The sequence below is a fragment of the Bos grunniens genome, chromosome 26 (assembly GCF_055505025.1).
Source record: "Bos grunniens cultivar Pamir isolate PY7600 chromosome 26, Bosgru_T2T1.0, whole genome shotgun sequence".
NCBI lineage: Eukaryota > Metazoa > Chordata > Mammalia > Artiodactyla > Bovidae > Bos > Bos grunniens.
Genome location: NC_141190.1, coordinates 36,985,690 through 37,013,273, shown reverse-complemented (window position 1 = coordinate 37,013,273; position 27,584 = coordinate 36,985,690). Strand labels below are relative to the sequence as shown.

The 27,584-nt window shown below is 43.8% G+C and overlaps 2 protein-coding genes across 28 annotated transcripts in view; one reads left to right on the top strand and one right to left on the bottom strand.

Moving 5' to 3' along the window:
* On the bottom strand, window positions 1-27,584 carry ENO4 (enolase 4). Of its 27 annotated transcripts, none has more exons than XM_086377100.1 (15): window positions 27,343-27,584; window positions 22,253-22,381; window positions 21,160-21,350; window positions 19,758-19,997; window positions 18,824-18,969; window positions 16,980-17,149; window positions 16,743-16,874; window positions 15,031-15,084; window positions 10,976-11,032; window positions 9,516-9,683; window positions 7,318-7,443; window positions 5,785-5,980; window positions 3,590-3,657; window positions 2,939-3,056; window positions 1-881 (listed from the first exon to the last, which is right to left on the bottom strand). In XM_086377100.1, exons 6-15 carry the CDS (start codon window positions 17,142-17,144, stop codon window positions 760-762), a joined length of 1,206 nt encoding a protein of 401 aa, XP_086233226.1. In that variant the 5' UTR covers window positions 17,145-17,149; window positions 18,824-18,969; window positions 19,758-19,997; window positions 21,160-21,350; window positions 22,253-22,381; window positions 27,343-27,584; the 3' UTR covers window positions 1-759. The 27 variants fall into 27 exon arrangements, 24 of the variants coding, with proteins under 24 accessions (XP_086233226.1, XP_086233230.1, XP_086233232.1 ...); XM_086377104.1 differs by having other exon boundaries at window positions 16,980-17,145; XM_086377106.1 differs by lacking the exon at window positions 27,343-27,584 and adding an exon at window positions 26,529-27,255 and having other exon boundaries at window positions 16,980-17,145.
* The window catches only part of HSPA12A (heat shock protein family A (Hsp70) member 12A), a 173,316-nt gene continuing 173,104 nt past the window's right edge, over window positions 27,373-27,584 (top strand). Inside the window, exon 1 of the mRNA XM_086377089.1 lies at window positions 27,373-27,508. Within this exon, the coding sequence (XP_086233215.1) occupies window positions 27,506-27,508 (3 nt within the window). The 5' untranslated portion in view covers window positions 27,373-27,505. The remainder of the gene's footprint in view (window positions 27,509-27,584) is intronic.

Genomic DNA, 27,584 nt, shown 5'->3' with positions numbered 1-27,584 from the left:
TGGCTTTAAGAGTATTTATTCATTCATCAAATGAATAAACTCAGTGTTTACTGAATTTATACTCATTTATTTTCTCATTTATACTCATTCCAAAAAGGCTCTAAGGAGATTCCCCAGAGATATAAATGATAGATGAAAAATTAAAATTTAGAAAGAGGTGGGAATCAGAGAAAAGGGATTTGAGGGTAGGAAAGTTAGAGGAAGCTGTTTGGCTCTTAAAACAATATGTGAAACTCATAGTTTTGCACGAGGTTGGCTATAAAACTGTGTGTGTGCTTTCTAGCATGGATATTTAAGATAAAAAGAGAAGATGTATACCTTTTCCTGGCAGAGAAAGCTCCCAGTGTAAAAGATGTTTGTTTTTAGAGATGTTCTGACTAGTAAAGTATGGGGTGTTTGAACTGAGTGTGGAGTTGGTGGCAAAAATATTGGACTGTTCTACTGGGTCATGACCCCTCCCCCTCAAATGGACATATACAAACATGTGCAAGAATTTTTCCATGAAGCAAAGCATGAACAGGTACAAACAGGATCCCCACAGAAATGTGACGGCTGGAAGACAGGTTCACAGGTATAATTTCAGGCAAAATACTATCTCTGTCTTTCACCAAACAATAAACGTAAAGGAAGAAAAAACACACAAGTTAGTGAAGTTTTTGGAGCAAAGGCAAAATGAAGATATCCTCCAGGTCTATCAATCTAATAGTCTGAGTGGTGTGGCTGTCAGCTGGGGTGCGTGCAACCCCAGTGGGAAGATGCTCAAAGTTTGGCGAGATCCTCCGCAACTTCTGTGGGGAAGATGGGCTCAGGGACCTCGTGCAGCTCACCAGCCTCTTCAGCTTCCTCATTCCAGGAGAAAAATGTGTGTTCTTCATTGAAGCCTATTAAAAAATGACAACAATAAAGTTTACTAATTCAGTGGCTGATTTCTTTTTTTTTTGGCTATGTGACATGTGGGATCTTGGTTCCCTGACCAGGGATCAGACCCATGCTCCCTGCATTGGAAGCACAGGGTCTTAACCAGTGGGCCAGCAGGGAAGCCCCTGGTTCCAGTTTTGATCTTTGTTACAGGATTTAAGGGAGAGCAGCTTCAGAACCGTCCATAGGTGTCACACCACCATTAGAAAGGATTCTGGAACTGCCAAAGAGTGGGCCTGTCATTGGTTATACGTTAGCTGCAATACACTTGTTTTGTTCAGTTTGCATTGTATCCTTAGACAACATTCTGGAACGTCTGGTGTACAGCGGACTTTGGGCAGAGGCTGAGCAGCATAGGATAAAAGGAAGATGAACTGGAGGGAAGGCCAGTGCTCTGCATGAGACAAACCGTTGCCAACTAACTATTCCAAGATCAGCCTCTGTCGACTTAGACTGTTGCACTCAGGTCCCTGTAGGCAAGAACAGTGTTTTAACGGTTGAGCTTTTGCCAAGATTTCCTACGCAACCTCTCAGTGGAGTGGTTTGCTTTTCCAGTTTTTTTGGTCCCCCTTCACAAGTATTGACCACTGCCAATGTCAGCAAAATCCTCATTAATCTGTTAATCCATTCCGGAATGCTCAGGGGCCGGCACTGTCACCACAGAGGAGCTGGGCCTCTGGTCACTAGAGTCCTTTTTGATGCCCCGAAGCAGCTGTTCCCCTTGTGGTGAAGTCTGGTTGGAAATGTGATCAGTCATTTAGGGAATCTAAAGCTTCCACGAGTCAGGATGACAAAAATTAATCAGACAGTAAGAAGGAGCCATATAATTTTACCCATTTGAAAAAAAAAGCCCTCATGTTACACACTAAATAATACGAACTTTTGACTGCCCTTACATGACTGAGACATAGTCTCCCCATTATATCTTTTTTTTTCCTGTAAATCTTAGGATGTGTGTCAAGGTCATTACATACGTTAAATGTGACAAATTTATAGTTACTATTTCTATTGGTCCCTGAAAAAAGCGCCTGTACTGAGTAGGACTTCCTTGCTCGTCCACAATACTTTCTGTAATGTATCTATCTCATTCAAGAGTTACATTTATGGCAGTGGCCGCCCCCGGCCTTTTTGACACCAGGGACTGGTTTCATGGAAGACAATTTTTCCACGAACCAGGGGAGGGTGGTGAGGGGATGGATGGCTCTGGGATGATTCAAGTGCGTTACATTTATTGTGCACTTTGTTATTAATTACATCAGATCCACCTCAGATCATCAGACATTAGATCCCGCAAGTTGGGGACCCCTGATTTATGGTAACAAGTACGTCAGCACTACTTAAATAACATCCTTTTTTGCAGTCTGTCAATTCCATTTTAAAATGCAAATAGTTTTAGAATTTTGCAAAGACAAGTATTGGTCTCTTTAAACATCTTTGCATGCTTGCTTTTGGCTATCACAGTAATACATAAAGAGTAAAAATGCATATTGGGGGTTTTCTCTCCAGGTTGCTGGTACATAAGCTGCTTCTATCCATGCAGATTTACAAAGTTTGATGTCATAAATGACTGGTTCATTTCTCTTGAGACTGTAGTCTTGCCAAGGTAGATTAAATTAACACGCTCTCTACTTAAGTAAGGCAAATTGTTGCCAAGAACCACCAGGGAAACATCTGTCTTTAACTTTCTTGGGCTGTGCAGAGAAACCTTAAGTATAACTTGGACCATAACAAAAGGTAGGCTTGGAAATTCCAATCAATTAAGTTTATTGAAAAGCATCACACAGCCTATTCATCAAAAAAAAAAAAGGGGGGGGGCGAGAGTTTTAAACATTCAGGTAAATAGATAATCCATTAAGAAAACAATGCACATTGTGGCAAATGCCATGCTGATTTTGTCAGCACTTATTTATAGTCTTTGGATTCCCCTGTCCGCCTGCTGAGAGACTTCTATTCCTCCCTCTCCCAATCTTTGTTCTCTTATTCATGGCTAAAGGAAAACAAAGCAGAAAGCAGCACATACCCAGTGTTCCATTCTGGCCAAGTTCTTCCTCTATAGTAAAGAGGCGATTGTACTTGGTCACCCGTTCGCCACGAGAAAGACCTCCCAACTTGATAAACCGGACACCAAGTCCAACAGCCTAAAGGGATGAGGAACAGCTTATTTTAAATGGAGTCATATTTCGCTAAACTAAACTCGTTAGGGAAGAGGGACCCACACACTGCCGCTGTGTGTTTTGGTTTTACTCTCTCAAGTCAGTTTCTCATCTCATAAGTGTAAAGTGGTCTGCTTACAAGCCGAGAAGACTCAGGGGTACAGAGATAGTGTGACTGTACATCAGATGCTATCCTAGTCATGTGAGCGTCTGACTTTTATATAAGAACACTCTGGCCTTTATCACTTCATTTTAGGCGGTAAGATTGCAAGTCCACACCCCAGTCATTTAAGTATGCTCATCATTTTCCCAGGACTTCAATTTTTCTTGTTTTTAAAAGTTCAAAGATTAGCTCTTTGCAAAAGGCAGCTGTCTGGGAGGAAGCAAATCTGGGAGGAAGCAAATCTTTCATAAAAGGTTACATGACTTTGTCTGCCAAATCCACCACTCTGAAACACCATTTCATGATAAAAGCAGTGTTTTGGCAATTCTGCAATGGACCAGTTTTTAGCACTTACCAAATCGACAAGGCTGTCATCAGACGATTCTCCTTCTGTGCTTCCAAAGACAGCGATGAGCTTCTTACCTGTAAGCAGAGGAATTCGTTTCATTTTAGATGGTACGAATCTAATCAACAGATACAAGCCTCCAGAATAAAACTTTAAAGTCTGCCAGAGGTTTAAAACTGTGAAGAGTCAACTCATTGACCATCTGAGAATTCTAACCCATATATTTGCATTTCTAGTACCCTGATTATATCTGTGTAGATAATGAACACTAAATGAATGCTGCTGCTACTGCTGCTAAGTTGCTTCAGTCGTGTCCGACTCTGTGCGACCCCAGAGACGGCAGCCCACCAGGTTCCACCATCCCTGGGATTCTCCAGGCAAGAACACTCGAGTGGGTTGCCATTTCCTTCTCCAATGCATGAAAGTAAAAAGTGAAAGTGAAGTAGCTCAGTCGTGTCTGACTTAGCGACCTGGTGGACTATAGCCTACCAGGCTCTTCTGTCCATGGGATTTTCCAGGCAAGAGTACTGGAGTGGGGTGCCATTGCCTTCTCCGAAATGAATGCTATGTTTCATCAAATCTAAGATACCCTCGATTGTAAGAGGCACCATTATTACCACTAAAGAGGAAAAATGCTCAAGTTAGATTGACACATTTCTCAGACCACAGCTATAAGATACAATCATCTATGTTCAATGTAGAAAAATGTGCATCTTAGAGTCAAAATACAAGTAAGTACAAGGGCATCATATGCCTAAATAACAGATTTCACAATTCATGTAAAATTTTGTTCAAAGGAAAACTGTCTTTCTGAATGTTGACTTATTAGAAGAGCAGTGTTAATAGTACTTAATCAATCACGTTTAAAGATCTCAAAGCCCCTTAAAATTTGTCAAAGCCTACAAAGACTGCAATCCAGAGTTCTTCCTGTGGTGACAGTGTTGTGTCTTACAGGCAGGAGTTACAGCAGTGATCTGGCATGGAACAGAATGTCTGCCAAGTGCCAGGCCCAGGAAGAAAGGCCAGGCCTGGGGCGTCTCTCCCACCACCTGCAAGCCACCCTGCCTGGGTCCTAGACCGGGGCAGGCTGCAGGCGAAGGGACCACAGGCATTTCATTCCATCTTCTGCCACTAGCCCAGGCCCCTGGCTCCCAGTCTCCATCTGAGCCTTGCACCAGCTCTGAGACTAGCCTTCTGCTTAGTTCCTGAGATCCACTCACGATACTCATGTTTCAGGCCCTGTGCATAAGTGAACAAGACTCCCAAGAACACCCTGGAAAAGGAGGCAACAAGAAGATGAGACAGTTGGATGGCATCATCAACTCAAAAGACCTGAGTTTGATGTCCGGGAGATAGTGGAGGACAGAGAAGCCTGGGCTCGCAAAGAGTCAGACCCAACTGAACAAACTGTGGCCAGTTACTACAGTTGAAAATATGGGATGAGAAAGATTCAGAGTAGCCAGTGACGGGTGGGGAAAATTAGGAAAAAGCATCTACATCTGAAGAGGTTTCATTTAGGTCAAGAAGATCTGAAGGATCAGAACTAGTTAGCCAACTAAATGGTACAGGGCAAAGCATTCTAGGCTGAAGGAACAGCATGTTCAAAGACCTGTAGGTCGTAAAGAGCTTGAAACTTTTGAGGAACTAAAAAAAAGTCAGTGTGGGCTAATTATTGAATAAAAAGAATCAGTGTGGTGTTTTGTGAAGCTGAGAGAACAGCAGCCTCAGCCATGTGTTTGTGGTAGCCTTCCCTGAAAGGGGCAACCTCCTGGGTGGGGCTGTTCTTAGAACATTATGAACTGAATCAGTAGTAAGGTACATTTTGCTGCTAAGTCGCTTCAGTCATGTCCGACTCTGTGCGACCCCATTGACGGCAGCCCACAGGCTCCCCCGTCCCTGGGATTCTCCAGGCAAGAACACTGGAGTGGGTTGCCATTTCCTTCTCCAATGCATGAAAGTGGAAAGTGAAAAGTGAAAGCGAAGTCGCTCAGTCGTGTCCGACTCTTCGCGACCCCATGGACTGCAGTCCACAAGACTCCTCCGTCCATGGGATTCTCCAGGCAAGAGTACTGGAGTGGGGTGCCATTCACTCACAAAGGGCTGGGGTGTTTTTTTCTTCCAAGATGGACTCCATGCTTCTTAGTGCCTGATACACTGTGTATTTAAGTTCATAATGAGTCTTTCAGATCTGTATTTCCACTCACCGTCAATGAGATTGGTTATTTCCACCAAGTCCGACATCGTAGTTTGGTTTATGTGTTTTATGATCAGCCCGCTGTATTTGAGGATGCTGATGTTGCCCTCCTCTAGCAGTTTAGAGATGCTTTTGGACGCGGTGCCTGCAATTATGTAACACCTGGAACCAAGAGCATTATAGATGCTGTCCCACTGTTCAGAGTCCTGGGTGGATATTTAAGAATTGGTCATTACAGTGAATGGAGCATCATCACAAAACAACAGGAATCATAGACAATCAAAGTTAGACACCTTTCTGAGATACATAAGCTAGGGGTTTAGGGGGAGTTTTCTGTTTTTTGCATTTTTCAGCTGAATGCTGCTTGTACCACAGCCACACAAGTTAATAGGCTTCGTGGAATAGAAACCTACAGTGATGAAATTTGAGCTTAAAGATCTAGTGAATAAAATGTTAATACACATTAAATGCTTTTCTCCACGTTGGTTCTGACATCCTTCAAGCGCAGGCTTTTCCCACCCACTGTGTTATCCACGATGCTGCTAAAGACTGGCTGGTTGGAGGATGTTAATGTTATTTCTGGTAAAAAGACAATGGAAAGAAATGAGCCTGCAGGGCTGTAGACCCTCATTCCCAACACCCTTATTTTTAATTGGTGAGACCAAATGAAGTGAAATGCTCATTTAAATAGTAATATACAGTCTTCCCAGCTGTTGTACTAGATTTCCACCTGTCCCATCAGGACAGACAATACAGGTGCATCTTATCACATTAAAAAAGAGCTGTGGCCAGAGCCTGGGGACAAGCAGCAGAAGATAACGTCTGGTGGGATGCAAGATCTGGGCTCAGTATCTTCCACAAGTGCTGGGATGTAGCCCAGGCTGTGAAAGGAAAGATGGGAATGAGAGAGCCTGGGGCTCCAGTAAGATCCAGCTCTCTCTCTGTCCCTCAAATTTTAATAGCTGAGTTATCTCAAAGAGGATATCTGCTCACTATATCTAATGGCTCTCAAGTTCATAAAATCAAGAATGTAAGTTTTGAAGTTTAAGTGGGTTAGGAAGAGTGAGAGTTATAGGCACACAGACAGTCCTTGTTGGATGCATTAGTGTGAACAGGTCAGAAAACCTCAATATCTCAAATCTCTTAAAGAATATGTTTTTTTTTTAAACTTCTATACATGTGTAGTAACTGAATTTAGGTTAAAAAACATTTGGCCTAGTTGAAGTTCTGTTTCTGTGAGCACTTGGAAATGATGTGTGATTAACCTATTGAAGCACCAGCCAGCACAGCAGGCTCATCTGCCATCACTTAGGCTGCTGGTAAACACACAGGTACTCTGAAGTGCTGGGGGATACGTGTTTTATTCCGTAGATGGGCACACTCCTAGGTAATTCTGTTTCTGCTAGTCATTTGCCCGGTAAGGACCTTTTCTCATAAATGCCCAAGTAAAATATCCCAGCCCAAATTACATTTCAAATCTACAGATCGAAAACAATGAGACTTTATTCTGTTTTATTATGAAATTCAAGGTGAATCCCATTACCTCCTTCCTGAAAGGATCAATTAAGGCAATAATTGAAGGGAACTTGTTGATCAGATCCACATACAGGTCAACCATCTCAGCTGCATTTTTGTAGGTCCCCATCATCACTTCATACTTTCCTTTACTCTGGTAAGTGTAAAGAAGATATTAAAATAAAAGCTGAATGATGAGTTCTTCCAACATTAAAGATGCAATTCAACTTCTTTCATTCATTTCATATAAAAGACTGCAGGTTATTTTCAGGCCACCCTCACACGAGAAATCTGTGCCTTTTTATCTGTTAAATATCAACCTGAGGAAATCAAGTCTGCATTTCTCTGAATGCCTCATACGGCTCTTCCCACGGACTTCAGATGAAACCTTCTGCACAAAACAATTGCCTGCAGAGTAGGAGAGGAGTAATTCCTTACTTCAGTTTTAGGATGTGATGCCAGATCCCTGGCTGTTTGGAAGATGTGCAATCACATAAATTCATAAATAGAATAGCAGTGCAAACCTGCCTACTTACTAGAACTACCATTGTTCAGCTCACAGTGAATGAATTTAGCTTGTTGCCTTTACTGTGAATATTTTAAATTTGAAAGCGGGGCTAGACTTTTGAGATATGAACAGTCAATATGAAATGTAAAGAGACTTAGGTGAAAGCAAGCAGGCATGTTCTAGTAGTGACTATTGTTTTGGAAGTGGAATTCTAGTGTAGCCTGTTCATCTGAAGTCTGGAATGCCCCCAGGTACTTATGTACAGGAGTGAACGGACCTGGAGAATTTAGTATGATGTCTGCAAACACAGCACCCTTATGTCCAGTCCAAATCTGTGTCCAGCACTGGTACCTGGGGCATTTAGGTACGGGGAGGGAGGTGGAGTGCACCAGAATAACTGATTTACTAATGCCTTCCTGTGGCTGCTAACAGGATGGATTCCATTAGAATTAAGCAGGTTCCTAAGAAGTCCATCATTGAAAAGATTCTGTACTTTTTTCACATTAAAATGTGTTTAAGAACTCTTAGTTTCTATACTACAAAACTTATACAATCTTGTCTTGTCAGAGAGGAAATGCTTTGAACTAACTTTTTCAATGACTTTGAACTAACATAAGAAGAATTATCTGCTATCTAGCTAATGCATTTTACCGAATATAAGCAATAAATACCCAGTCTCGTTAGCGCTAGCAGTCAGTATATTCATAGTTCATGGTATATGTTGTAGATGAAAACATGCAATTATTTTTCTTAATGGTATGCCTAGAAACCATTATGTGAAGAATAGAAAATTACATTAAACATTCTTTTCTGTGTTTAGTTTCTATAGGAAACTAAAAACTTTAGAAGTCAGCTGATACTTAGGTTTCTAATATACTATTCAAGATTTCCTTTGAAGTCAAAAATTAGAATTGCAAATTAAAGTGGAATCCTATTTGGTCATGTCCCCTGAATTTGACATTAATTACCATTACTAATTATTCTCCAAAAACTTCAATAACTTGGAAATACTTTTTATATTTAAAAAGTGAGTCACCAGCAAAAACTCCAAGAACCATGTGTCTAGAAGAGCTTGTCAAGTCATAGTTACAATTGACTCGCTTTTTATGCTTGACCAATTCAGCATTCATCAACCAAATGAATGTACTCAGCAGAACATACCAATTTGTTAAATTATTTTTCAGCAGTTCTCATGATTTCAATGTAAGTAATCCATTTTAGTCATTTTTATTACAGAATTTCTCTATATAACTATTATGACATTTCCTGTTAATATTTAAAGTTATATGGCTATGTTATTGTCTGTCAGAAGAAGACTATAGGCTTCCCTGATGGCTCAGATGGTAAAGAATCCATCTGCAATGTGGGAGACCTGGGTTCGATCCCTGGGTTGTGAACATCCCCTGGAGAAGGGGATGGCAGCCCACTCCGGTGTTCTTGCCTGGTGAATCCCCATGGACGGAGGAGCCTGGTGGGCTGCAGTCCATGGGGCTGCACAGAGTTGGACGCAGCCGAGTGACTGAACACAGCACAGCACGTTGTCTGGTCATTAGCTAACTGGGCTTTCCCAACTCCATTTATATTTGGACCCTTCCATGATATTACTTGAAAAAATAGACTTTGTTTGGAAATATAAACAGATAGGCTCCTCTTTTGAGTTCTAATTTAAAAATAATGGGACCGAAACAAAAGGCAAAAACTCTGGAGTGGAAACTTACGTAGTCCATCAGCTCATGTGCGGCACAGTTGATGGCTAGATGCAGGTTCGTTCCCAATTCTAGCCCCAGGTTCGCACAGATTCCTTGTATGAGGAGCAGTGGCTGCTCTATAGTGTCGTAATTAATGGTTAAACAGCCAAGATGGGACATCTTGCCGGTGATCTGCTGCTGCAGGATCAAGAAAACCACGTGTGTAAATATAGCACGCTAAGGTTCTTAGAGCTTCTGGTGGTTGGCAGCTAATAACCAGACTCAACTCTACAAACACAGGGTCCTCGGACTCTCCATTCACCCTGTCCCTAGTTCCTGCTCATGTCTGCATGACCTCTGGGCAGATGAATGTTCTGTAGTATCTGGGAACAGTTTTCTTACTCCCGAGGTTTTCAAGTTTGACCTGGGAACACACTCCTCTCTCTTTAGTTGCCCATGTCATCTCTCTGTTGGCTCTACCACTGAACACGGGCTGACCTGAGCCATGACCACCAGGCTGGTGAGTCTTCAGTCTGTCCCTATACATGTCTGTCCCACCTGTTCCTAACTCTGCCTTCTTCCTCTAGACCTGCTCTTTCCTGTGTCCCATTTTCCTTTAGAAGGATATAACTGTTAAAAGGCCACCTGATGCAAAGAACTGACTCATTGGAAAAGACCCTGATGCTGGGAAAGATTGAAGGTGGGAGGAGAAGCGGGTGACAGAGGATGAGATGGTTGGATGGCATCACCGACTCAATGGACATGAGTTTGAGTAAGCTCTGGGAGTTGATGATGGACAGGGAAGCCTGGTGTGCTGCAGTCCATGGGGCTGCAAAGAGTTGGACACAACTGAGTGACTGAACTGAACTATTAAAAGGGCTTCTCTGGTGGTTCACACAGTACAGAATCCACCTGCAGTGCAGGAGACCTGGGTTTGATTTCTGGGTTGGGAAGATCCCCTGGAGGAGAGCAGGGCAACCCACTCCAGTATTCTTGCCTGGAGAATCAGCATGAACAGAGAAGCCTGGCAGGCTACAGTCCATGGGGTCTCAAAGAGTTGGACACGACTAAGCACAGTGCAGCACAACTGTGAAAATGCAAGTTAAAAAAATGTAACTCTTCTTCAAGAAAGGTTTTATTTTAAAAAGGATGGGCGACTCCAGCTGAAAGGACACAGCACAGAGGATGCACGACAGTGGAAGAAGGTGTGAGGACCCAAATGATCTTGGGGAAAGGTCAAAGTCTGAGACTTCAGTGGGCCAGACGACTGCGGGCAGTGGTGGCCCAGCAGCCTGTTGCCGGAGAGGCAGGGACGGAATGATATTCCAGCTCTGGGGGCTGGCCGCCTGGGTCAGTCCCCTTGAAGCCATATTACTATGCGATTTCTGTTTATGTGAGGCCTGGTCCTGGAGCAGAGTGACTTTGGGAGAGGGGAGGGGGCGGGGAATAAATGACCTGTCATACAGAGTGTGGGAAATGCATTTACTTACTTGGCCTCTTTTGCCTCCATCGTGACTTTTTTTTGTCTCTGGCTTTGGAGGAGGGGACTGTGGGACAGAAGATAAAGATATGTCACTTGGGATTTTCAGACACGTCTGTGGCAGCAGGCAGAGCTTTTGGTCCTCTGACCTGGCAACTGTTCTGAGCCAAGCTGGTCATGCTTCAAGTCTCTCTCTCTCTCTCTCTCTCTCACACACACACACACACACACGGGTGATGCCAACCACTCTAATGTATGGGGGTATGGATATACACGTTCATGCATTTTTACTTATATAAGTATTCCCTCATCATGTCCTGACTCCTGCTGTGTTCAGGAATTCTTTTTTACAGGAGGGTCTTAAGTCCCCTTCTTGTCCGTAAGGAATAACCCCAGTGTGGGATTTGCTTTTAAAGGCCCAACATATTGTTTTAACTATTCTTATGGTGCAAACACTCTCACCTACAGGATAGGTTTGACTTTCGGAAATAGCTGATGGTCATTAAATCTGCTGGATCTGATGTATGTGATGTCATGTGACATTAAAAGCAAAGCTAATTCCCAATGAGACGCTCCCACGGTGTGCAGTATTGGCAGCACACTGGAACATGGATTTAGCCTTTTATAGGACGCTCTTTAGGACTTCCCTGGTGGCGCAGTGGACAGAAGCCTGTCTGCCAATGCAGGGGACATGGGCTCGATCCCTGGGCCAGGAAGATTCCACATGCCATGGGATGGCTAAGCCTGTATATGTCACGACTACTGAGCCTGAATGCTGTAACTACTGAAGTCCATGTGCCTAGGACCTGTGCCCCACAAGTTCAGTTCAGTTCAGTCGCTCAGGCGTGTCTGACTCTTTGCAACCCCATGGACTGCAGCACACCAGGCTTCCCTGTCCATCACCAACTCCCAGAGCTTGTACAAACTCATGTCCAATGAGTCAGTGATGCCATCCAACCATCTCATCCTCTGTCGTCCTCTTCTCCTCCTGCCCTCAATATTTCTCAGTGTCAGTCTTTTCTAATGAGTCAGTTCTTTGCATCAGGTGGCCAAAGTATTGGCGCTTCAGCTTCTGCACAAGAGAAAGCCTGTGCAAAATCAACAAAGACCCAGCACAGCCATCCCCACCAAAAGACGATGCACTTTAATGCCCAGCAGTTATTGCCTCTATAAGTGGAGGCATGTTCGTCAAGAATCAACAAGGTTCATACTCAAGTATACACAAATACAGAAGTTATCCTGCTTCCTTTCACTGTGGAGTCAGCTGAGCTTTCTATCCCTCGGTATTAATAAAAATAATATAGGAAGTGAAGTGATGTGCCGAGAGAGACAGGGAGACACACACACAGCACTGGCTCAGGAAGCTGTGATCTAGTGATGGCAGATAGTGAGACGCAGGTAACAACCAGGAGGAGGGCGGTGTGATGGGGAGTGCAGAGCCGGGGACTTCCCTGGGTAAGAGTCAGGGAAGGGGACTTGGAAGAAGCAGATACCTGGTGGGAGTTGGGAACGTGGGAGTGCCGAGCCCTCCAGGTAAAGAGCAGCATGTTCATGGCCCAGAGCTGAGCAAGGGCAAAAGTCCTAAAGCAGCATTTTGCAGCTGTGGCACTCTTGATACTTTGACTGGGTGATCCTCTGCTTGAAGGGCTGCCTCGTGCATTGTCGGATGTGTAGCCGCATCCCTGATCTCAGCGTTCTAGATGCCAGGAGAGCCTCAAACTGGGACAACCCAGAACGTCTCTGGGCATTGTAAATTGTCCCTTTGGGCAAAATCACTCCCCACTAAGAACCACTGCCTTAGAAGAACACAGTGATACATTTTATTTTGTCAAAATTGAAAAAGAAAAAATATCTCTATGACTTCATAAAATACAGTTAAAAAGGCAGGCAACGTGGTAGAGGAAATTAGGTATTAATGTGACATGTAGAAAGGACTGAAGCCTTTATTACAGAAAGAATTCCTAGATTATCAGTAAAAGATGAACACAAATAAAAAGGGTAAAAAAATAAAGCATCTGCAGAGATTTGTGCAGAATTTTACATGATTTTAAATACAAATCATGCTATATACTTGGATGTGTGATATCTGTGTGTATAAATACAAAACAAAGGCTAGAAGACCACACTCAGTTTTTAACAGTGGTCAGCTCTAGAGATGGAACTGGAACTGAGGGTGGTGGTGAGTGTGGGGTCCAGGCAGGTAGAGTTAGCACAGGGGTGGGGTGAGGGGGACTAGCTCTACCGGTATTTGAATTTTCATAAGAACATGCATGAGCTACTTGTATAATTAAAAATAAACTGTATAATTAAAATTGTATAATTAAAAATTTGAAAGTCAGGATGACTCCAGAAAGCTCAAATATCCTGAATTTCTAATATTCTAAGCTGGATCTCCTCCACCGGCTCTGACAGCCACCACCATAGGCACTGCTCATGGCTGTGTCAGCTCTGAGCACACTGCATGTATTTAACTTGTATACTCCTCACAATGTATCATATCCATTTTGTGGATGAGGAGCCTGAGGCGGAGAGCTTATGTAATTGGCACAAGGGCCCACAGCTAGTAAAGGGGCAACGCAAAAGGCAAGGGTAACTTGTCCAAGTCTGAGTCTCTGCAGGCTGGTCACCTATAAGGAAGTTGGCCTCCTGGAAATCACCCCGGAAACCGGCTCCAGTATGAATGTGTGAAAGTGTTAGTCACTCAGTGGTGTCCGACTCTTTGTGACCCCTTGGACTGTAGCCCACCAGGCTCTTCTGACCATGAGATTCTCCAGGCAAGAATACTGGAGTGGGTAGCCAGGTGCTTAAAGCAATTCTGATCAACTGTAGGGCATGGGCCCCAGCCACCTGCCCCCATCACTGATTCAGCGCTGGCAAGACTGCACTGGAGCCAAAGTTCCTTCACAACATTTCGAGATGGCAACTTGGCCCCCATCCTGCAGGAGAATCAGCTAGTGCGTCCTAATCATGTAGTTTAGAAGCCTCACACTATGTAACTGTGGGCTCAGGATTGGATCCTGGAACAGAAGAAGGACATGGAAAAACCAGTGAAATTTGAATAAAGTCTGGAGCTCAGTTAGTAGTAACGCAGCCTTTTGGTTTCTTAGTTGTGATAAATGTGCTTCGGTGATGTATCCTGTTAACCCTGGGGGAAACTGGGGTGAGGGGGTGTTTGCGAACTCTGCACCGACTCTGCAGCTTCTCTATAAACGCAGCATTATTCCAAAGTTAAAGACAAGGATCGGGCCCCTCAGCCTGTGCACTGTGCACGACCCCAGTCAGAACATGACTGTACATTCCTGCATCTGAACAGGTATTCCTGATGTGTCCGTGGACAGAGATGCACTTTGTGGACACAGCGGAGGAAGGAGAGGGTGGGACGAATTGGGAGGGCAGCATTGAAACATATACACCGCCATGTGTAAGACAGCTAATAGGAAGCTGCTGTATAACACACGCAGCCCAACCCGGCGCTCTGTGACATCCTAGAAGGGTGGGATGCGGGTAGCATGGGAGGGAGGCTCAAGAGGCAGGGAATATACGTATACTTACGGCTGATTCACACTGTTGAATGGCAGAAACCAACACAACGTTGTAAAGCAGTCATCTTCCGATTTAAATTAATAATAAAAAAAGAATATGATGGAACCACCTGGTGCCTCTACAGCTGCCCCCATCCAGCCTCTGTGACATCCCCCCCAAGGGCTTCTCAGTCAAGGGTATTCATTTGCCCAACACTGGGATTCTGAGCAGGCACATGTGACCGTGCCTTCACCATCATACCAAGCGGCCTCTCATGATCCTAGGGGCCAGATCTTTCCCTCACAATCTTCGCACAGGGCCATCTGCCTCAGAAATCAAAATGAGATGATTAAATTCCATTAGAAACTGGCCCCATAGCCAATGAGGGAACGTATGAGCTTGGGTCATGGGGGAAACCCAAAGAAGATGAATACATTTTTCTATCTGTAGCAACAATATTGATCATGTTGCATATGAACTATAATTTCAACACCAGAAGGTATATAAGCATGTTATTACATACCATATATCCTCTTTACATACCATTTCAATTGCTTTGTTGATGTGTTTCTGAATTTCCAGAAGCATCTCTACACCCTGTAAGCAGAATAACCGTGATCTTCCACAACTGCCTGATAGCTCAGTTGATAAAGAATCTGCCTGCAATGCAGGAGACCCTGGTTCGAGCCCTGGGTCGGGAAGATCCCCTGGAGAAGGGAAAGGCTACCCACTCCAGTATTCTGGCCTGGATAATTCCATGGGCTGTATAGTCCATGGGGTCTCAAAGAGTCGGACATGAATGAGTGACTTTCACTTCACACTTCACAACTGTAGCCTAGAATTTTAAATATAAACACTTACACCACACATGAATATTTCTAACTCAGAATATTTGTGGGGTCTTTGATTAGACATCCTGGGTAGTGAATTACACATGGCCTACAATATCAGAGGATTAAATGCTAATTTCAACTCTCCATTTTTATTTGGGTGAAAATGAATGAGAGGCTCTTCCTCGTTATCCTGTCTTCACCGTTCAGAACTGGCTGGTTTAGTTGGTTGGGTCATGTTAACTTCACTCTCTTTCATGGTCTCCTGACCAACCTTCTTGCAACACATGTCCCAGGTCATCAAGGGCTTCTGCAGGGGAGTGTTTGAATTAGTATGAATCCACTGTCACTTAGAAAGGGGGAGGATGTATTCTGCTGATGGTGAGATCTGCATATGGAGACAGACAAAGAATGGCATGCCAAACGCTCTGGTACCCAAATAGCACAACAGATATTAACTGAAGGAAAGATCCTGGCACCAGGATCTGCACGGGATCTGACAGATGGTGCGCCAGATATAAATTTGAGTCTTCCAAAACTGATAAAAGCGAGGTAATGCCTATTTCCCTTAAAAAAAAAAAAAAAAAAGAATTCTTTATCATAAAGAAATCATCTTGAGATTAAAAAAAAAAAGATTTTCACTATGTTGGATAAAGTATCAGTCACTATGTTGCCCAGAAGGGACGGAGCTTCCTGTCCTTTTCCTGTAAACATCCACTACAGAACACGAATGCTTAGTTCTGCCTAATGCCTAATTGGCAGGATATTTCATGAAGATATAAAGAGGCATATTGACTCATTTATGCCACTGAAGAACAGTTAGGCACTGACAGACCTCTGAGTAGTACACATGCCACTTAGGATTCCTTCCTTCCATATTCCATAAACATGCACTAAACCTCTCTTACGTGCCAGGCAATCTGCTAGGCTCTGCAGTTCCTACTTAACAGAAGGGCTCCTATGAAAGTGCCAGCTTCCTCTTGTTGCAGCCATTGTGCATAGACTAGTAAATAAAGATATCTCAGTTGCCCCAAAGAACATCCTTCTAGCACTCTCAAGGCTTCTCTGTGAGCCTCTCCGTTCATTTCAGTTGCTCAGTCATGTCCAACACTTTGGGACCCATGGACTGCAGCACACCAGGCTTCCCTGTCCATCACCAACTCCCGGAGCTTGCTCAAACTCAACTGTGATCCTCTAGCATGAGTCAATATTACAAACAGCCAGAGATCCAAGGTGGTCTAAATGTGATCCCCTTTCATTTGTGGTCTTGTTTTCTTCCTGCTTCCCTAATTTCCTAAATTTTTTTCTCATTTTTTATTTAATTATTTTTCCATTGGTATCATAAGCCTTGGGGGCATCCACTAAAAACTCACTAATGATGATTTTTTTTTAAAAGAAAAGGTACTTTGAGATAATGTAAGGTACTTGTTTAGCTGTTAATCCAGGATGGGGTATACAGATCACTTCTTTCATCAAATTCAGCTTCCCAGGTGATGACTTCCCACAGCTGACCAGCGACACCATCAGAAGAGGTATAGTTAGCTTTTCTGGCTGTTCCTGAAATGGGGGTGGCGGGGCAGGGAAGCAAGAGGAAATGAGAAACATGGTTCATGCGTGTTGAGACACTCATGGTCCTTGTAAAGGTGTGTAATGGGCACTAACCTGGTGGTGCTTCAGTAATGCAATGTTCAGGCAGAGAGGATTATTGTCCAGAACAGCACTGGCTTTGGCAACAGCCAGTGACACAGCCCCTATGGCCATGCTGCCACAGAGGACAGGCTCAGGGGGTTCTGCAGGTATGACTGGTTTTTCTGCAGAAGTCTCCATCCTTCCTGAAGAAAAAAAATTTGATAAAAGATTGCTTTCCAGAAAGCAAAAGTGCGACTATGATAAAACTGTATTTTTCAATGTTTAACTTACAGATGCAAAGGCTGAAAACTGAGGCTGGGAAGAACGTATTTACTTCCACCCCCGAGAAGTTTGTCTGATGTCACTACTCTCTAATGTCCAAAGAGTCCCCAGCCATGGATTTTGCTGAAGACATTTTAGAATACTCAGTATTAACTCCTTCCACAGTCATATAGGGTAGAAATTGTTATCTCATCTAAATGAGGGCTTAGGCTTAAAGACTTGCCTCACATCCAGCAGAACGTGAATTTAAGGAGAGCATTTGGACAGTCTCTGAATTCCAAACCCTTTGTTTTTCTGTGTTCCACCATCGCTCTTGCATACCCAGCTTTGTGCTGAACATCTCATGTGTATATCTAACTGGTTATCTTGCTTGCCAACTCCAAGTGGGTGTCTTTTTCTATGAAGAATTCCTTCCAGATCTAACCATCCACTCAGAATCCCCAGCCATCTTTCACCCTCATATATTCTCAGCCACTTAGTCTGATCAGGCACCAGAGCGTCCATAATAAATCTCTTGTTCCCCTCCTGTTCTCTGCTTTCCCACAGCTGCTGACCTGAGTCAGGTATGTAAGGTAAGTGGAGTCAGATGTGTAAGCACCCAGCACACATTAAATGTTTAGCAAATTAAGGTTCCCTCCTACTCCTTCCCGTCTTACATTCCAAGTTCTATCAGTCAAAAGAAACCACCAAATGAACACCCACTGGTGGTCTCTGCCTATGATTCAGCAGCGGCCATCCCCACCTTCCAGAAGATTGGTTTAACATGATTTTTCTGCCTTGGGCAACTGTCCTCCTCTGTCTGGGCCTCAGCATCTGAAACTATGAAGTAAGAGACCTTGTATTCATGATCTCTTTGGCCCGTGGTCTGGTGCTTTCTTACTCAGTGGAATCCACACTCATCTGGTATTTCGTCTAGTCCCAGCATCATGCTAGGAACTGGCAGTTCTAAATTGAATGAGGCATGATTCATGCCTTCAAGGAGTGTTGTAATTGGATGGACATACAAAACACTGTTACAACACTAGCAGCAGCTCTGGAATTAATATATCAGAGGAACTGAGGTGAACAGTATGTTAGAAGGCATGGAGCAAAGGGCTATGATAACTTCAGTTATATGCCTTAAAATGGCAAGGTCTTCCAAAGACAGTTTTCATTAATGTTACCTGGGACTGAAGAAATGTTGGTTGTGTATATCAAAGGATACCATTAATTTTTAAAATATGGAGTGGCTTTCTGATGAGCTAATGGGAAATTTGAGAAGCAGTTGAAGGTCTCCATGTCACCCCCCACCCTCTCTGCCCTTGGGCAGAGAGTACTGTTCAGAGTACTTTGTTTACTAAGTGCTTACATCTGGGTAAGAAATATTTTTTATCTTACAAATAAAAATGGAGGGCAAGATGGGGTAAAACCGTGCTGACCTAACCTTGTAGCTTCAAGCAAGGAAATGGCATGGAGGATGGATGGTACCTGGTGGGAACCCAACCCAGGTGTGCAGCAGAGAGACCTGACCTTGAAAAGGCAGTCCAAGCTTCAGCCTTTCTTCCCCCACATTTGTTACTTATGGTTAAGGTTCTACAAGATGATCAGCCACTGACCTTGCTTTTGTCCTTTTTTCTTGGATGGAGGTGGAGGAGGAGGTGGTGGTGGCGGCGGCTGGGGTGAAAGTGCTGTTGAGTCTTCTAGGTTCTTTTCCAATTCTTTTCTCTCCTTATCTTCTTGTACTTTATTTTCAAAGAATGTCCTTAATGGCAAGAAAGTATGGATTTATAATGAGATTACTTAGGAAGATCGCTTGTAACTTTGGTCACATTTCAGTGCTGACCCTAAAATATTTCAGTAGCTAACTCTGCTTTTTAAGCTACCTAAGAACAAATCTGCTTCAATTTCCAAGACTAAAAAATGACACTGTTATAAAACCGTGTTCAAGAACTGAAAATCATTTTGGCCTGGAAATAAATATTTAAAGATTTCGGGTGCTCATTTTAAAAATTATCTGAGCCCTGTTTATTATTTTTAAAGTAAAATTTGAAGAGATAATTTGATTAAGGGCTTCTGGTCATTATTCAGGCTAATGGTCATTTATTCTTTTTGAATAAATAATAAATAAATGACCACCAGACAAAAAACGAGGCAAGCATAGACAGTGAAATACATAGCATTATATGCAGGACTAATTTTTTTTTAATTTGATGTGGGTGCTTAAAATGAACAGCTAAAAATTTTTGGGGAACCCCAACTTAGGTACCTCTAAATAAAATTTCAGCTTCCTGGAATAAAAAGAGGGTAAAAATTTCCAGAGACAAAAAAACAACAAGCCAAAATAAAAAAAAAAAAAAAAGACTTGGGAATCAAATTTGCATCAGATGCTGGTGGGGCTGTGCCTTTAAAGTAATGAAAAAAACAGATTTCAAATGAGAATTCTATACTCAGCTAAACAGTCAAACATGAAGGCAAAATGCTAACATTTTCACACATGTAAGAATACCCTTACAAAAATTTATATCCCAAATACTCTTTTCTCATCCTTACTTAAAAAAAAAATTATATATTTTTCTGGCTGTGCTGGGTCTTCATTCCTGGGTGAGTATTTTCTCTAGTTGCAGCAGGCGAGGGCGACTCTGTTGTGGTGTGTGGCCTTCTTGCGGTGGCTTCTCTTGTTGCAGAGCACAGGCTCCAGGCACGCAGGCTTCACTAGTTGTGGCTCTCAGGCTCCAGAGCTTGGACTCAGGAGTTGTGGGCTTGGTTGCTCGGCAGCAGGTAGAATCTTCCCTGACCAGAGATCAAACTTGTGTTCTTCTGCACTGGTAGGAGGACTCTTATCCAGTGTACCATGAGAGAAGCCTTCAACCTTACTTTTACAGGATGTAATCCAACAATTCAAGAAAGAGGAAGATATGGGATCCAGGAAACAGGAGAACAATGAAGGGATATCTTATGGCATCTCTGTAGTAGGGCTAGAGAGGAACAACTCAAGACGGGAGATTTGGGAGGGAAAGTTCCAGGAAAAAAAGGAATGTAATGAAATAGAAGGTATGACTAAGGGATTAGGAAAACAATTAAGGATATGTTAATAGCAAATAACACACACAAAGAAGTGGAATAGCATTCAAAAACTGGAGGGCTACAATCCATAGGGTTATAAAGAGTCGGACACGACTGAGCACGCACATGTGCATGACACGCACACGCTATTTATAAAAGACATAACTAGAAGTCACACAAAATTATATAGGATTCAAAACCTGTAAAAAGCTATTCAAAAAAAAGTTTTCTTATAAGGTCATGATACAACTCTGATGCAAACTAAAATGTGAAGTTACACACAATTAAGCAAATGATAAAACTTTAAAGAAAGAGACTCCAGTTGACCTTCTTTGGCCACGAGGACTGTGGCATTGATCCACACAAAAGGAGAAGTAATGGTAACCCACAACGTGGTTGGATTAGCTATGTGAACTATGCTCACATAGCCGTACTTCCTTGGTTTGCACATTTTAGAGTCAACCTGTGGGCAAGGCCTGGAATATTTGGCTGTGTTTGGAGATCAGAACATAAGCACCACCCACTGGGTCATATAAAAGGATAAGCGAGGCTCGTGGGGATGATGCATGTGAGGAGGTACAGAGTGGAAAAAGATGGTGTCTGAATTCTTGATCCTTTTCCAGAGAAACTTTGAATCCTAGGAAAGCACCATGCATAAAAAGAGGCCAAAAGACCTTACGTAGCCTTACACAGTAAAAGTTTAATAACAGGATTTTCAGGAGAAAAACAACATTTTATGCTGCATGTTGATGCGTTAGCATATGTTTCCTAATTGACTTCCCAACTGTACCCTACAGATTGGACACACCTGTTTCATTGGCAGGTGAAATGGAAAGAAAGTAGGTACATGATTATACTGGACACTAACGTTTCAAAGTTTCATACTTACCTGAGCACCTGATCCACCTCAGCCTGGCTGGAGGGCACTAGGCCCTGGAGCTCCTCAGTGAGAGTTTCGTTGACCCACTGCACTGCGGTGCTGACAGCATCCAACCTTTCCACTTCCTCGGCTTCAACGAGCTCAGGTGAAGCGTTCTCGTGGGCTTCAAAGTGAGTTGCGATCACCACAGAACATATGTTCTGAAAACAATATAAATGTGTTCTACATTTTCCCTGCCTTTCACAGGAAATAGGAAATTGAATGTATCCAACTTTAAGGTACATGATCTTTTATCACCAATTTCAAAGAGAAAATGAGAATCTGTAATTTTCTTTGAGATATTTTTATAGCTATTGAAACACGGTGGAACCCGACTTCAAGGAATGTTTAAAATTATTACCTTGTTAAAATAGTCTTATAAAAACCTTACATTGAACTTCATTTCTATCATTGCCTCTCTCAAAAATAGCAAAAAAGGAGACAGATTTAATCATAATTATTTTCATGGATGACAATGAATTTTTCTTCACGTAGATCAGTCTACATATTTATAATTCTATGTAAGTGAGTGAGAGTCGGTTAGTCGTGTCTGACTCTACAAACCCATGGACTGTAGCCCGCCAGGCTCCTCTGTCCATGGAATTCTCCAGGCCAGAATACTGGAGTGGGTAGCCATTCCCTTCTCCAGGGGATCTTCCCAACCCAGGAATCAACCCAGGTCTCCTGCACTGCAGGCGGATTCTTCACCATCTGAGCCACCAAAACTATGTAAATCTTCATGTAAATACATGAATCTATAACCCTATCTGCAGATTACAGAACTCATGACATTAGCAGTGTCAGAGTTTTAAAACTATTTTTGCCCCATTTCATGTCTCAATCTTCAGATCACCTTCAGGTCTGTACCAACAGTGCACATAATAAACCATCATGGCAGATTGTATGATTCATGCTTTGTGTTCATAACTGCCTACAAATACTGTATGTGTATCTCACAGACACTGAATTTTGAAACATTAATTTCCCACTATTTAGACAGTAAATGCTAATAAATGCAGTGGAGCCAAGACAAAGAGAAGAACAGGTTTAAGTTGCTTCCTACCTTGGGAAAATTTTGAATGGTGCAGAATATTTCCACTTGGAGGGTTGGAAGCCCAAGTCCATCCAGCACATTTTTCCCCACAACTTTGCATATGGTGGGAGGTTTTGCAAGTTTAGAAAAGCAGTTTGCCTTCAACACACACACACATAAAAAAAAAAACACAAAAATACCACATCTAATTTATCTTTGAAAGGTCATTCACATTTGCTCTAGTTTCTAGTAAACCTCTCTGTGAATGTCCTCATTCTGGGATTAGTCTAGCAGCTCTGTGGGAACATAAAGACTTGGATTTAGCCTCTGGTACATGGGGCAATTTGTCTATTGAACTCTCATGGGAAACTCACAGGCATGTTTTTATTTAAAGGTCCTGGTTCATTCTTTATGGGCCCTAACCTATCCTTCCATGCAAGATGCTGAAGTCAATTGGCTTCTAGAAAACTGCGATGCATTCAAACCCAAGAAGCCTTAAGTGGGTTCATTATCATTTCTCCCTACAAGGTAGGTATTTTAAAAGGTGAAGACTTATACATAGGCTGTACTTCATTTACCATCAGTTCATGCATAGAACTACATGTTCAAAGAGGACTGTTGGAACCTTAGTGACAGCAGTTTCATTGATGTGGAAGAACAGAGGTCATTTGGAAGTTGATCCAAGAAACAGAAGAAAGAGAATGAAGCTGAGGGAGAATATCCTCTCAAGGAGACTGAGTAAAAAGATTCAAGGGACTTCCCTGCTTATCCAGGGGCTAAGACTCTGAGCTCCCACTGCAGGAGGTACAGGTTCCATCCCTGGTCAGGGAACTAGATCCCACATGCCGCAACTAAAAAAAGATTCCACATGCCAGGACAAAGACCCAGCGCAGCCAAATAGATACACAAAAATTAAAAGATTCACGACTGGGCCCCTGTGCAGAGGGCTGGGAGCTGGGAGAGAAGGAAGAGGGGCGAGAGAAGGCCCACCCCCTCACCCTCTTTTATCTTCAGACAGTTATTCACTCTTTATTTCCACATAGCAAACCAGGCCTCTGATCTTTCAGTTCAAAATCCAATGACCACAACCTACCTAACTGGTCATCTCACATCCATCGGCAATGTGCCAGCACTGAGGTGGTACCCAGCAGAACTAAAGCAAAAGCCAATTTTCAAGCCATCCATGCATTTTAAGGATGACAGTTTGTATATTACTGTGTGTGCACGTGTGCTCAGTCGCTTAGTTGTGTCCAACTCTTTGCCACCCCATGGACTGTACGCGTGAGACTTCTCTGCACATGGGATTCCCCAGGCAAAAATACTGGAGTGGGTTGCCATTTCCTCCTCCAGGGGAATCTTCCTGACCCAAGGATTGAACTGGAGTCTCCTGAGTCTCTGGAGTTGGCAGGCGGGTTCTTTACCACTGAGCCATCTCGGAAGCCCAGGTATAGAGTAAGTATTGAAATGAAGTTAATAAAATAGGAGAAGAAAAATATTATCTAGTTTAACTTTTGTGTATTAGTGAGTTCAATTCAACAAGTAATGAGCACCTACAATGTACCACATATTGGGTAAGGAGGAAAATGGGACTAACTTTTTCAAATGTTTATGTACCTTAAAGGAGTGACTTGGTCTTGTTTATCACTGTATCACATTCCACAGTGCCTGGTATATTTGGGATTCCATAAATTGATTAGTTGGAAAAGACCCTGATGCTGGGAAAGACTGAGGGCAGGAGGAGAAGGGGGTAACAGAGGATGAGATGGTTGGATGGCATCTGACTCAATGGACATGAATCTGAGCAAACTCTAAGAGATGGTGAAGGACAGGGAAGCCTGGCATGCTGCAGTCCTTGGAGCTGCAGAGAGTCAGATATGACTTAGCAACTGAAAACAAGAATAAAATTTGAATCCTGCATACATGAATAAAGGCCAGACACAACCTGTCTAACACAACCTTGGACACTTTGTATACGTTATATTATTAACTTCTCAAAACAACTCTATAAGGTGGTATCACCTCAGTTCCAAAGATGAGCAAACTAAACTCCAGAAGGAAACCTGTCCAAGATAAAATAACCAATGTCTTCATTAACCAATGTCTTAAAATCACCAATGTTTACTGCTTTGTAACAGACTTAGTGGCTCAAGCCATTTACTTGCTCATGATTCTGCAATCTAGGCTGGGCTTAACTGGGCAATTCTTTGGTTGATCTTGCCTGGGGTCTCCTATACAGATTCAGTCATCTATAGGCTGGACCCAGTTCAGAGTACCCAAAATGCTTCCATTCACATGTGCAGTGTCTCAGCCAGGACGGTTGGAACATCCAGGGGCTCCCAGGCCATCTGTCTTTCTCACAGCACATCTGGAAGGTCTCTCACATCTGCTAGGGCCTCTCTCTACTGGATCTCTCTCTCTTTCACTCTCTCTAGCATGGCAATAGGATTTCCCTTCAGCATGACTAATTTCCAAGAGGGAGTATTCCAAGAGTACATCATGCCAGCCCTTACCAAACCTCTGTTTGCATCATACTTGCCAAGGTCCTACGGATCAAAGCAAGTCATAAGGCCACGACCCCAGTCAATATAGGAGGGACTTCCATAAGACTGTTCATTCTGGTGGTGTGGTTCATTGCTGCTGCTGCTGCTAAGTCGCTTCAGTCGTGTCCGACTCTGTGGGACCCCACAGACGGCAGCCCACCAGGCTCCCCGGTCCCTGGGATTCTCCAGGCAAGAACACTGGAGTGGGTTGCCATTTCCTTCTCCACTGGGGACCATCAATTTAACAGTTCATTACTGCTACAAAGCAGCAGAGCTAAGGATCAAATCCAATCTGCCCGATTCCCAATCACAAACTCTTAATCATAAGTTTTATGAAGGAGCAAATAGTATTGCTATTGCCCACAGGGATCTCTCCCATCCCTGAATTCTTCTACTATGTAAGAGAACCATGGAAGAAATGGCATTTGAGCTGGACACAGGAGGTTGTGTAGTATTCCACAGGCAGACAACAGGGAGAGGTTGATACTTTAGGTAGGCAGAATAGGATAAGTGAAGTGGAGGGAACTGGGAAACTTCACATTTAAAAAAAGTCAGCAGGCCCATGAAGAGGAGCAGGGGAGGGAAGCATAGATAAGCTGTGTGTGTACCAAAGCATAGATAAGCCTGTGTACCAAAGTAGGGGCAAGCGCTGTGAGTCGCACATACTGGAATGTGTTGGATCTCACTAAGCATGCAAGAGGGAACCACAGGAAGTTGAGTGAGAGAATGATGGTCAGATTTGGGGTGAGGAACACTACTCTGGCAGAGTTAGTGGGAGGAACTTGATGGCGGAGGGGGAGAGAATAAAGAGGGCCAGAACTGGGACAGCAACTGAGAAGAACTGGAGTAGCAACTGAGAAAATGAAATGGAGGTGCCTTTATGTCAACTGCTGAACATTCGTCAAAGCCCAGGCCAAAATTCCCACATGCTACAGCCCACAGGGATCTTGCCCACCCCTGAGTTTCTTTAACAAACACACAGTGATCTATTCCTCAGTCTGGCACACAATTCTGAATTACCCTATCTGTTACTCCAGTTATTTTATGTATCAGTGGCCCTCGTCCCTAATTGAGGTAGAAGTTCCCAAAGAGCTGTGCAAACCAAAGCCCTAGCTGCCTAATAGACTGGGAAGAGCATTACACTGGGGGCAAGAGTCCAAGTTACCAGTTTTCACTTCTGCATTAATTCATTGTGAGACAAGAGCTTGGGGTCTTTCTAAAATGAGGAAGTTGGACTAGTTAACTTTCAAGAATTCCTCTGGCAAGAGACTGTGGAAAGAGAATGGAATTGGAAGTTGCATTCACTTATTCACCGTGAGTGTCCACTATGCACTGTGCTAGGTACTAGGGACACAGACCTGGTTTGATTTCTGTCATTCACAATGTTCCTTGAGAAAACCATCTAAATTCACCGGGCCACGGTTCCTTTATTTGTTAATACAGAATCATAAGGTTTACTTCACCGCGGTCCTAGGGATGAAGTGATGTCACAGTAACCACATAACACAAGGTGCGTCGATAAACACCTCCCCTCTCCCCTCCCCCGATTTGATGTATCGGCCAAGACCGAAAAAAACAAATATTTGTGGAACATACCCTATATTAACTGCCCTGACAAGACGTGATTTTGAACCCTGTAGACACACTGCTTCTTTACTGCACTTACATACTCTGCTTGGTGTTGTCATTCTGCCTCACTGTAGTGCGAATCCCTACCAGTTCCAACCATGATACCTTTCAGAAGGTGGGTGTTGGTTAGTACTTACGGGTCTGGAAGTGAGAAAACGCCTGCCTTTGTTTCAACTGCCCACGGCTTTAAGACTAAATATACGCCAGATGGTGAGCAGAGGAGCTAAGGGGTATGTGAAAAGGCGAAACCCACCCCCCGCCGCCCCCACCCCTCTCCACAGGAGCTCACAAGCTTCCTAGGAAGGGTTTCAATACAAAATAGGGGGTGCTACAAGGCCGCTGCAGGACGATCAGTCCAGGGCGAAGGGGGCAAGACTTTGATCTGAATTTGAAGTTTAGATACGAGCTGGTCAGGTGGGACGGGGATCCCCGGAGAGCACGCAGGGCCCACAAGCCAAGGAGCCGAGGTTTGAAATCGACCGAAACTTGGCAGCGATGCTGGGTACGGGGCCCCGGGGTGGGCTGAAGACTATGCTGTAGCGAAAGCCAAAGGCGTTCGCTCCGTGGTCAAAAGGAGGCCGCTGAAGGCTGGTAAACTGAGCTATGAGGTATAAAGGACTGTGATTAAAGGAGATAACTGGCAGCCGGACAGGTCCGCCCAGAGGTAGTGAGGATGCCTGCCAGCGCCTGAGCTGTCGCGCCGTAGCTACAAATCCGCCCAGAGCCCTCTTTCCTCCAGCAGTTTCCCGTCCACCACTTTCTCTCTCGAGATTTCTTTAGCCAGGTTTCCGCTCCGCTTCTTCCCTTCAGGATCCCGGCGCCGCGGCAACCCAACCGGGACCCAGCGCGGCGCGCGTGCGCGACTCTGCGGCGCAAGCGCCCCGCGTTGCCGCAGCGCGGGGCGGGGGGAGAGGGGCTGGAGGGAAGAGGGTTCTGGTCCCAGGTCCCTACCAGGTGCCCGTAGACGTCGGCAGGCTGGAGGTAGAAGGTGGAGTTGAGCAGCTCTTCCAGCCTGCGCGGAACGTCGTTCTCGCGGTAATACTCCATCGCCTGCTGCTTCAGCTTCTGCAGCTCCCTAGTGCTCCCACAGCTGCGGCCGCCGCCTTCTTCCCCCATGGTAGGAGATTTAAGGCTACAAGCGGGGGTTAGCCTGGGGGCCCGCGAGCGTCCTCCCTGTCGCTAGGCAACGCAGC